Source organism: Eubalaena glacialis, chromosome 15 (genome assembly GCF_028564815.1).
Source record: "Eubalaena glacialis isolate mEubGla1 chromosome 15, mEubGla1.1.hap2.+ XY, whole genome shotgun sequence".
NCBI classification, from domain to species: domain Eukaryota; kingdom Metazoa; phylum Chordata; class Mammalia; order Artiodactyla; family Balaenidae; genus Eubalaena; species Eubalaena glacialis.
In genome coordinates this window covers 85923954-85935735 of record NC_083730.1, presented here as the reverse complement: position 1 = coordinate 85935735, position 11782 = coordinate 85923954, and the positions used below count along the sequence as shown (strand labels likewise).

At 51.3% G+C, this 11782-nt stretch overlaps 1 protein-coding gene across 6 annotated transcripts in view; it reads right to left on the bottom strand.

Moving 5' to 3' along the window:
- The window catches only part of TMEM120B (transmembrane protein 120B), a 47236-nt gene that overhangs the window by 1729 nt on the left and 33725 nt on the right, over window positions 1–11782 (bottom strand). For 2 of the 6 annotated variants that reach the window (XM_061170335.1, XM_061170336.1), the window contains exons 6-11: window positions 11473–11562; window positions 4024–4089; window positions 3448–3509; window positions 1852–1944; window positions 933–997; window positions 509–577 (exon numbers count right to left, since the gene is read on the bottom strand). In XM_061170335.1, the coding sequence (XP_061026318.1) occupies window positions 509–577; window positions 933–997; window positions 1852–1944; window positions 3448–3509; window positions 4024–4089; window positions 11473–11562 (445 nt within the window). Of the gene's footprint in view, window positions 1–10; window positions 385–508; window positions 578–677; window positions 998–1851; window positions 1945–3447; window positions 3510–4023; window positions 4090–11472; window positions 11563–11782 lie in introns of those variants that run through there. The other 4 variants (XM_061170333.1, XM_061170337.1, XM_061170332.1 and 1 more) reach the window with 3 other exon arrangements.

The following is an 11782-nucleotide window of genomic DNA, read 5'->3' as shown; positions in this document are numbered from 1 at the left end:
GGGGGGCACGCAGAGCAGGGGGGCGCCCAGGGCGGGGAAGGCGAGGCAGAGAGCACAAGAGAGAGAAGGCAAAGGCCGCGCCGGCTTGGGTCAGCTCTCCTTGCTGAAATGCCCCCCGCGCCCCCCCGGGACCTCAGAACCCCCTTGGCACAAGCTACCTGCGAACTGCAGCGTTTGCCAGCAGAAGGCAGAGATCTGGGCTAACTGGATGAAGGGTGTGAGTCCTAGGGGATCAGGCAGAGTCCTGGGGGGCTCCTCCCGCGGCCCCCCTCCTAGCGCGAACCTCCTTGGGTTTCTCAGACCACTGAGGGGCTCCCTGGTCTTCCGAATTCCCTCCCATGGTCTCCCAGGCCCCAGCTGCAGCAAGCTCTGGACTGCAGGGCCCTACAGGGCAGGCAGGGGGCAGGGGGAGCTGAGGAAGGAATTCTCCCCAAGCGGCCCCAGCCTTCCCCAGGAACCCCCCAACCAATGCACACACACGCTCCACACACACACACAAACACCATACCTGCCATTCTCTGCATTCCTCGTGGCTGGAGAGCTCAAATAACGTGATGGCATTGTAGAGCTGCCAGAACTGGAGAGAGGGGAGACAGGCACTGCTCAGCCCACCGGAGTCCCCTGGAGACCCACATGGGAAAGCCCAGGGAGAGCGCCAAGGCCCCCAGCTTCTGCTGTCAACTGCCCTTGAGACACTGACAACCCCCCAAAATGAAACTGGGGCACCCTGCCTGGGGTTGGGCGTGCTGGTGCCGAGGGCCAATTCCGGCTCTTGCCTTTGGCATCCCTGGACACTGGGGCCGTCCCAGCCCCAGGACCCCGTGGGGCCCAGCTCGGGGATAGCTGGTGAGAGAGGGAGAGCCCTGAAGACCTTCTGTTCCCGGGAGGTCTGCCCAGTGTAGGGGATACCCACAAACTCCAGGGAGACTCACGTGGCCACAGAACAGGAAGGGCAGAAGGAAGGTGAGGCCTCGCCACATCCAGGACTGAAATCCTTCTGTGGAGAGGAAGGAGGGAGTGAAGGGCCCGTGTGAGGTGGCCCAGGCATGCCAGTCACTCTGAGATTAGCCAGGTTCAAACGCATGGATGGGGGAGGGGCACAGCCCTCACCTCCTCCAGGTGGGTGAGCGCTCACTAGGAAAGTAACCCAGGAAAGATGCAGAACACCTGCCACCAGGCCTGACTGCCCTAACGCCTCAAGTCACCATGAACCAAGTGGGCTGACAACTCTTACAGAACACTGATGTGCCGGCACTAGGTTTCTAATAATTTCTTTAATTTGCACGGGATTTTGCATTTTATAATTGGCTTTTGCATGCATCACTTCAATCGAGTCTTGATGAAATAGAGCCTACTGTGCAGAGTAATTCGATGGAAATAACCATCTTCAAAGATAGAAGATTTTTATTAACCACACTTTCCCCTGGATTCTCCGAGTTTTTCTAATGGGGCACCCACCTCGCTGAGTGAAAGTTAAGCACACATAAATTGCATAAGTGTAAAAACACTAGACTAAGATTATGTACATCATAAAACACAGACAAAAAATATCCATTTAAAAAGAAGCTAGAGGCCAGCATCCAGGGCCTGGCACACAGCTGGTCTCGCACTTGTCAACTGAAATGGAATCCCACGACGAATTATGCAAAGCAACTGTATTAGTGTATATACGTCAAACCAAAAAAAAAAAAAGAAAAGCAACTGGGGTGAGGTCGGCAGACTGGCTTTGCGTGTGGCAGGTCTTGTCAGGTTCTTACTGGCACCTGTTCCCAGTGAGGAGTGCAGGGCGAGGTCTGGGGGAGCAGGGAGGGCCGGTGCTTGTCCCTCCACCCCCCAGGCTAGGCTACTCACCCACCGTGAGGTCCAGGTGATTCCTCTCCCCTAGGGCCCGCAGCCGGTAGAGGCAGCCCCTCTGGTAATAATATTGCAGGAACTGGACACAGCCTGCAGGGGGAGCACAGCGCCCAGCTCAGGGACTGGAAGACCCAGCGACACCTCCACTGCAGGCTGGCAGGTCTCCACTGCCCAGAGGGTACAACCTCCTCCCACCCCCAAAACACACACACACGCACGCACACACACCCCTGGGTACAACCTCCTCCCACCCCCAAAACACACACACACACCTGGGTACAACCTCCTTCCCACCCCCAAAACACACACACACACACACACACACACCTGGGTACAACCTCCTTCCCACCCCCAAAACACACACACACACACACACACACACACACACCTGGGTACAACCTCCTCCCACCCCCAAAACACACACACACAGGTCTGAACCTGCTTTTATTCCTTCAAAGAGAGCTCAGGTTATCTGAGACTGCAACTAAGCCCCAACTAGGCTAGAAACTTCTGGAGCTTTCCTAGGCATGCAGTTGGCACTCATTAGATGCTTGCTGGAATGGTGGCACCATGCTGGGAGCTGTGTGCTCCCAGCACCAACACATGAAAGAGACAGTTCGATACAATGGGGTACTTTGTAGTCACTAAAAATTAAGGAGGCAGAATTCCGTGTTGATGTGGAAAAATACCCATGATAATTGTTAATAGAATATAAACTAGGTTATAAACAAAGCTGTGTAGAGGGATCCCATGTTTGTAGACTATACATAATGCAGTATATGTGTATATATATATTTATGAATAAAAATGTTTGAAAGGACATAGATCAATTAACACCCTAAGGGTGGGATTATATGTAATTTTCCTTCTTGGCTTATGTTTGTATTTGCCTGTAAGCAGGGTTTTATTTAAAAATTAAATTGTATTTTTTGAATAGGTAATATGTACTTGGCATAAAATTCAAGGGGAACAAACAGGTACTTGGTGAAAAGTAAAACTCTCTCCCTGTCCCCAACCATCCAATTCCTGCTTCTCAGAGGTAACCCCTCATTGTATATAAATCCAGAGCTATTCTTAAATGAGAAAAAGAACATAAATTTCCATTTTGAGGAAAACAGAGTTAGTGCCCCCAACACCCCTCAGTTCCTGAAGGGTACAACTGGTCTGGTTCTGATCCAGGGAAGAAAAAGGCAGTGACTTGGACTTCCCTGGCTGTCCAGTGGTTAAGACTCTGCGCTTCCAATGCAGAGGGCACGGGTCTGATCCCTGGTTGGGGAACTAGGATCCCACATGCTGCGCAGTGCGGCCAAAAAAAAAAAAAAAAGAAAAGAAAAAGGCAGTGGCTGGAGCTCCAGGGCGTGGGTGTGGGTCAGACATTCCTCTCTTAAGGCCAGGGGCTGGGCAGTAGGATGGAGTTGATGGGGGGTGGATGGCTCTTTCTGGATTTCTGGGACCCTCCCCTGTCCCTGGCCGACCAGGGGCTTCCCCCAGTCTCATCTCCCTTCCACACAAGACACACCCTTCACAAAACAGCCTCCATCGGTGAAAACCACAACAAGCCTCCTCCCCTGAATCCGAGCAAGAGACACTCACTCTGAAAAATGGAGAACGCTAAAAACTGATTGCGAAACTTCTGATAAATTAGTCCGTTAGGCCTGCAGAGAAGTGGGGGAAAAGCCAAGATGAGCCCCCGCTCTGAAATCATTTGTTCATCCCCACCCCATCTCTGTTCCAACCAGAAGAGAAAAGATGATTTAAAACCCAATTCTACCTTCTTTATCGCCATGTCCCTGGGGCTGGACCAGGTAATTTCCATCACTGCTTTAATCCATTCTAGAACCAGGGGAGTGCAGGTAGGCATCTTGAAGCCTAAATTCCCACCGATTCCCCCTAACCCTCCATCAGTCACAGCTTTGTCCCTGTGCTTCTTCTGTCCAGACTTGCTTGCTGTCACCCCGGCCAGGAGGCAGACAGGACGTTCCTCGGAAAAGTCCCCAGCTGACTTGGGGTGTCCCTGCAGCCCCATTGTAAGCTCACGCTTTACTTCGTGGCCCAGAAGTCAGGCCATAAGGCCCCTGCACCTGGACCCCTCAGCCACCACCAGTCCTCATTTACTGGCTCCCTGGGGAGAGTGAGCAGAGGCCCTGGGGCACAGCGGGGGACACTCACCAGGTCAGCATCACTCCAGACAGGAACGTGGACACGTAGTGGTGAGACACCCACCAGCCTTTGATTCTTGAAAGAAGAGAAGGAAAAGGAGCTCAGGCCAGGAGAGAAACGCAAGTGTCTCCCTGCTTCCCAGCCTGTGTCTGCGGGGGGCGCCCTGTGACCCAGAGACAGCTCCTTGGAGGAAGAAACGTACCCAAGCCAGGACTTCTCCTCTCTTTCTGTCCAACGAGATGCACAATCACACAGAGACCCAGAGAGGCACTCGGGCCTCCAGCAGCTTCCCACTACCCTCCGGAACACATCCCTAACCTCCTCATGACCCCAAGCCCCGCCTCCCCGTTCCCCCTCCCCCCACCCTAAGAGGCTCCAAGCATCCTTTTCCTTGAATCTGCCAAGCCCATTGCTACCTCAGGGCCTATTATGGGCTGAATTGTGTCCCCCCCAAATTCCTACGTTGAAGTCCTAACCCCAGTACCTTAAAATGTGACTATATTTGGAGACAGGGCCTTTAAAGAGGTAATTAAGGTTAAATGAGGTCATAAGGGTGGGGCCCTAATCCAACAGGGCTGGTGTCCTTAGAAGCAGAGGAAGAGACACCAGGGGTGTGCCTGCTCACAGAGAAAAGGCCATGCGAAGACACGGTGGCCGTCTGCAAGCCAAGGAGCGGCCTCAGGAGAAACCAACCCTGCTGGCACCTTGATCTTGGTCTTCTAGCCTCCAGAGTTGTGAGAAAATAAATTTTTGTTGTTCTAAGTCCCTTAGTCTATGGTATCTTTTCATGGCAGCCCGAGAAGACTAACAAAGTCTTCGAACTTGTTGTCCTCTCTGCTCCAAGACCTTGGCCTGCCTGGCTCCTGGTCCAAGTTCAAATTTCGGACCAACTGTCACCTCCTCCAAGAGGCCTTCCCTAAGAGGCCTTCCCTAACCACCTTATCTAAAACAGCTAGACAGGGGCAGGACAGGAATAAAGACGCAGATGTAGAGAATGGACTTGAGGACACGGGGAGGGGGAAGGGGAAGCTGGGACGAAGTGAGAGACTGGCATGGACATATATACACTACCAAATGTAAAATCGATAGCTAGTGGGAAGCAGCCGCATAGCACAGGGAGATCAGCTCGGTGCTTTGTGACTACCTAGAGGGGTGGGAGGGAGATGCAAGAGGGAGGGGATATGGGGATATATGTATATGTCTAGCTGATTCACTTTGTTATAAAGCAGAAACTAACACACCATTGTAAAGCAATTATACTCCAATAAAGATGTTAAAAATAAATAAATAAAACAGCTAGACAGCCCCGCTCTGGAACACATTACCCTGCTTCATTTTCTTCATGGTGCTTGCGCTATCTGAAATTATTTTCTTCTCACTTGTTTCCTGAACCCCTTCCCTGCTCAAAAGAGCAGGGATTTTGTCTGTTCATCTGTATCTGTGACACCTGGCTCAGAGCAGGTGCTCAATAAGCGTGTTGAATAAACACAGAACACTCGCACACGTTTATGCAGAGCTGTAGCTACCTACGTTACCCCACACAGATGCAGAGAGACAACAGACTGTACGCGCTGCATCTCGCACCATCCCAGACGCAGCTTCTCTCTGGGAGCCCCTTGCCCTAGGCTCATCTGCTCCTCCATCTACAGCAGGCCCTCGCCCCAGTCAGTCCAGAAGCTGCGGGAACCGTGCTGTCAGAGCCCAGCGCTCCCCCGGCTCAGGGCTCTCACTCCACAGCAGGACAGGGAGCCTGGCTGTCACCCCTTCCCCAGTGTCACAGGCAGCCCTTATTCTTCGAAGTCCCCGCGTGTGTTTCAGGCCTCTGCTGGGCTCCCCGGCCCCTCTCCAGGAGCTCAGTTATCGGAACATGATGTGGCAGCAATCTGCTTTGTCAAATGCACCCTGGGATGCCAGGAATTGGGACCCCCGAGGCATCCACGTGGGGGTAGCACTCAACCTTCGTCTTTCCAGAAGTCTCTCGGGAGAGAACTGGAGTGGAGCCAAGTGGGGACATGGGGCCCAGGGCACTCCTGCTCACCAAATGGTGGCACCTGAGGATCTGCTGGTTTGGGGGACGAGCTGCTGGATTAGACTTTCTTTGGAACTAAAATCATCCTGCAAGTTGCTTTCTTGTCTCGACTCCCAGGCCGCTATCTGTGGACCTGTCACTGACTTCTTAAATGCGACACGACATTTCAGGATGTGGCTCTGCCGTTCCTGAAATGTTGCCATCATCCTCCATGCTGCCACGACATCCTGTGGAAGCCCCCCGCGCGATGACGCTGTTTCCCCACGGCAGCTACCAAGAAGTACGCAGGATGGCTGGGTCAGTGGGCACATGCATGGTTACTTCTCAAATTACCTTCCAAAACCGCTATCCCCATTTACACTCCCATCCTCAGCAGAGCCTAGCGAGTTCCCCAAACCCTCACCAATGCTGGATACCCAATTTTAAAATTTCTCCCAGTCTTATTATGTGACAATTGGTATGTCATGGAGGTTTTAATCTGCATTGTCCTAATAAGTGGATCTGACTGCTCTTAAAACCTTCCAACCCGAACACAGACATCATAAAAGCAGGAACAGCATCTTACCCCTCTCTTCTCTTTGCAGCCCTTCAATAGTTCTGGCCATTAAAATAAAAAGAAAGAAAGAAATGAAAGGGACCTCCCTGGCGGTCCAGTGGTTAAGACTCTGTGCTTCCAATGCAGGGGGCGTGGGTTCGATCCCTAGTCAAGGAACTAAGATCCCACATGCTGCAGGGGTGTGGCCAAAAAAAAAAAAAGAAGTTCTGGCCATAAATTGGGTGTTAAGGCAATGGCCTGTGGATGCTTGAGGGGTCGTGGTGAGGAACAAGGTTTTAGGTGGCTCTTTATTCTCAGCACTAACAGCATCAGGTAAACAGGCACTCAAGAAATGTTGAAATGAAAAAAGTGATGTCCAGGAGGTGCAGCTGGTGAAAGCAGCAGCTGGTCTAGATGCCACCAGCACAGAGGTGACAGGAGATTGATGCAGGTGCCACGTGAGTTCACGGGACAGGATGAGACATCCGTCCACTTCTTTGTTCCCAGTCTCCCCTTCCCTCTGTCCCTGTCTTGCCCGTCAAGAGTCTACAAGGACCCCTGGCTCTAATTTTCTGACTGAAAACACAGTTGGCCCCATCCTTAGATTTTCAGCTTGAAGAGCTACCAAGAAGTCTCTGCAAGCCCTGGAGGCCTGGCAAGCCCCACTGTCCTTTGTCCTACCCCCCAAAGGTCCCTTGAGAAATGCCCTCTCTCTGTACAGGAACGGCTGGAGCCAGACACAGGCTCTGGGCAACAAGCTTGGCTGAGCAGCAGCTTTTAATTTCACAGCTCACTGTGCCCAAAGCCCAGCGCTGACAGATGCCACCAATAAACACAGCTCAGCGGCACTGGGAGAGGCTAAAAATGGCTTCTTCCCCAGCGTGCCTTCACCAGCCCCATCGTCCATCTGCACACCCCAGGGCTCTGGGCTGGTTTCGTTCACATGTGTGTGTTTATATAACAGTTTTGTTGTGATGTCATTCAGACACTGTACAATTCACCCATTTAAAGTATACAACTCAGTGTTTTTCAGTATATTCAGAGAGTTGTGCAAACATGACCGCAATCAGTTTTAGGACATTTTTATCACCCCAGAAAGAAAGCTGCACCTGTTAGCAGTCATTCTCTGGGCCCCTTCTGCCACAGAAATGAAGCCTGCAGGAGCTTGTGGGCTTTTTAAATGAGCAGACAGTAGATGCCCCAGGAAGGGTGGCACACTGCGTGGCCAGAATGTAGGGGCAGCATGTCCTGGTATCTGGGGATTGTGCCTGGAGAGCTCCCTTCAGGACACTTTAGCCACGTTTGCATGTGTGCATAAGACATGGGCACCAGTCACTATTCAACCCCTGGCTGTTTCTGGCTTTGAGCTTCGGGTCATCTGGGCGGCTGGGGGAATGGCTTCTACACGGAGGAGCCCTCTTGCCCCTGGCACCCCTATACCTCTGTATCCTAGGAAAGGCCCTTATAAAAACCCATTAGATCTAGGCATTGGTGGGTTGGCTTGCCAGAAAAGCCAACATGATTCCTGATTCATTATTCATTCTGGCCCGGAACTACGGTAGAGGACATCTGTTTTGCCTATCAATCACTCCCCATTCTGGGTCTCCCCCTTATCTTTCCTTCCGGGAACTACCTCACCCCCCACATTCAGTCTGGGTGGCTCAGTGGAGCTAAGATAACTGGGCACATCACCCAGAGCCAGCCAATCAGGGCTCTGCATCCCTCCAGCCACAGTGATTGGGTCAGGGATGAGCATGTGACCTGCACCTAGCCAATCGGAAGTCTGTCTCAAGATTGCCCCTAGGCCAGTAGAGGAAAGATGCTCTTTCCTCTCGGACTGCTGATCTGGTAGGATGCTGGCCTGGGCTGCTGGGAGCCAGTGAAGGAGATAGCAGAATAAGGAGAAGGAGGGGGGCTGTTACATTGTTTGAGCCCTTTTGACCTCCTTGAACTATTTATATGCTCCCATAAATACCCCTCATGTTTACTCCTATCAGGTGGTTTTCTGTCATTTGCAAAATTTGCAAGGGAAGTTGACTTGCTTATTACACTAATTGAGCTAATGAGCTACATCTCACATGGGAAGCATCAGACACAAACCAAGGGTGGCTCCAGCCCATGATGGGGGCATCCTCCCCACACACCACCTCTCTAGGCCTGCTTCCCCCAATACACCCCTAATTCAGGTCTCGGATGCAACTGGGAACAGGACAAAAAAGGCCCCGTCAGACCAAAACTGGGCAGCAAGCCTCCAGGAAACCCATATGGCTCAGTTCCAGCTGTCTTTCGAACACGGGTATGGCCCCAATGACCTTCCCTCATTGCAGAGCCTGGGTTCAATTCATTTCTACATAGACCCTGGGGTGTTTACTGGGTACCAACTGTGAGCTCCAGAGCTAGCCCTGAGATGCTTCAGAAATGAGAAAGGTAGCATTCATACCAATCCGGACCCACTCCCTCTTCCTCACTGTGCTTTCTTGAAAGGGTTTCTTAGCGATTCCCTAATAAGGGCCAAGTGCGAGGGGAAACCTCACAGGCATCTCCCTTGCCCGCCCCCAGGAGAGAAATAAGCTCTGAGAAGGAGCTGGGGGAGGATGGAGGCTAAATACCCAACAGATGTTGAGGATGAGTCACAAGTTTTAATCACCCAGATTCCATCCACCTGCCATGCCTCCCTCCCCCACAAATTGGCCACAACTCCCATAGTCATTCCAGAAAACGAGACACCTTTACAGGCCCACCCCACTCATTCCACACTCCCCACCACCAACACATCTGTTGTTCCGTCAGAGCACAAGCCCTAGGGAGGCCCCAGAAAAGGCCCCATTAAAGTGTCAGGAAAGTGAGGTGGCTCTGGAACCCCACTTTCCCCCTTCAGTCCTCCTCCCTGCTTTCCGGGTGTGCCCCACACTTGCAGGCACCTCCACTCAGTTCTTCTCCCTCCTCTCGGGGACCCGCCCCTCCCATCCACATCCACAGAAAAAAGTGACCAGGGTAACTCTTACTAAAGTGTTAGTGACTGTTAGAGACGTAGCATGTCCCTGAACACTCTTAATATGAGTCCAGCAGAAGGAGGAAACTCCAAGGCCAACAGCAAGCCCAGGGATGCACAAAGAGAATTAGTAACAAGAAAGCCTGGACCATTGTCCTGGGCCCATTTCCCCAGTATGTACTACTCTGAGTCCCCTCCGACCCCACCCAAAAGCTGGAAGACACTATTCACTAAAATTAAGGAAAACTACAAATGTTATTAATTTGGTAAGATTTTCTACTTCAGTGTTTCCCAAAGCATGGGGCATGTACCACCAAGTTTTAGATGGTACCTGAGTGTAACACTAGATGATACTGAATCACATGGTGAGAAGTCATGTTTTCTGTTCTTTCCATTCTCCTGATTAAGTCAAGGGGAGAGTCTCAGTTAAATGCTAGGACACTTTTAATGTCTCTCGAGATCTGCTAATCTCCCTTTTTACACACATACACATGCTTAAGAGAAATACCAGGCCTCAGGTTCAGAGCCTTCAGGAAGCAAGATTATTGACTTCAATAAATTAGACAATGAAAATGAAAATCTATTTTTACACTATTTCCTCCTTTCTGCAATTGATGCTGGTTTTCCACGTGTGGTGGTGAAATAAAGTTTCCTTTTAAAATAAATTAATGTTTATTTAAGTAGAAAAAAAAAAGGATGGATTTAAAATGTGAGAAAATTATCATCCAGGTGATATTGGACATGGTAAAAATGGTGTGCATGGGACAAGAATGAATGCAGTTTGAGAAACACTGATCTTTTCTAAAGGGCTACATGCTACAGGGCTGCATACCTAAGAACTGCTGTTCCTCTGGTCCTTACCTCTTGGCTCTACGTTCAGGGTAAGGCCCGGCAGGGCAGGGATATGCCGTAAGAGACCACTGGGCAGAGAAGTAAGATGGTGGCAAATTATTTGGGGGTTTGGCAAACACCCCAATCTTAAATACACAGCTCCTGGCCGTTCCTTATCAGCCCCCAGGAAGGAGGAAGTGGGGAGGGGTGGGAGGTTGTTACTTTTTGTTTCAGGAAAAACAGGGACAAGGATGGCGTGCAGAGGTTCAAATGGACACCCCCAAAAGGCTTCAGACCTGTGGAAAATGGGTCCTGCAAGTGGCAAGTCGTGGATCTTAACTCAGTCCCGAGACTCTCATTGCCCTGTGAGAGGACCTTCCACTTTTCTCACCAGAATCCATTCAACCTTCTGGTGACAGTACCCTAATTTTCCTCTGGAAAACCATTCCTCTCCTGACACTCAGCTTCCAGGCTTTCATTAACAGCCCTGGGGGTGGGCACAAGGCTCAAAACCAGCCAATCACAGCGGCGCATTCTCTGGCCACAGCGATTGGTTCAGAGATGGGCATGTGATCAGTGAGTGCCAGTAGGACCCAGTGAGACTCTTGGAAGAGAGGAACGTGCCCTATTTTGCTGGGAATGCTAGAAATAAAGATGTGAGCCTGGAGCTGCTGGGGGCTCCTACCTGGAATCTGAGAATAAAAACAGCACAGTAGAAGGCATAGGTGAGAGACAGAGAGAAACTGGGTCCTGATGACATTGTCTGAACACCTGGATTAAGCCTTACCTGAAGTCTGTGCCAATGGACCCATTCCTTGATATAAGAATATAAATTTCCTACTGTGTTAAGAAGCCCATTTGAGTTAGGGTTTCTTGTAAGCAAGAGACTGAGCACAGCAAATGAGGTGTAGCAGCCGATACCGTTTTCCTCCTCCCTGGGTCTGAATGGTCATGAATACCCCACCCCCACAAGGAGGAAGGGAATGCAAGGCGAGGGTGACAGCCCTCACCTCCATGACAGATTTCCCTTTGGCTCCCCCATACCCGCCACAAAGCTGGGCCCCCAATTACCTCGAGCCGTTGCTGATGAGAATACTCTCCCGAATCGTCAGGGTGCAGTAATACCATACCAGCAGGAAGTTAAAGACTTCGTCTGTCACCCTGGCATAGAGAAACAGCGCCCGGGACGGGGGCAGGCATGAGAACCAGGGACGGCTGTCCCCGCCACCACAGCTGGACAGCAAACCAGGATGAGAACTGCCCACAGAGGCGTGCCTCCAGAAACCCCCAGTGACCCCGGGAAGGCGGCGGCGTGTCTTCTCTCCACCTAGAATGCCCATCCCCCCGCTCACCTTTCTACATGAATCCTACCCGCCCTTAA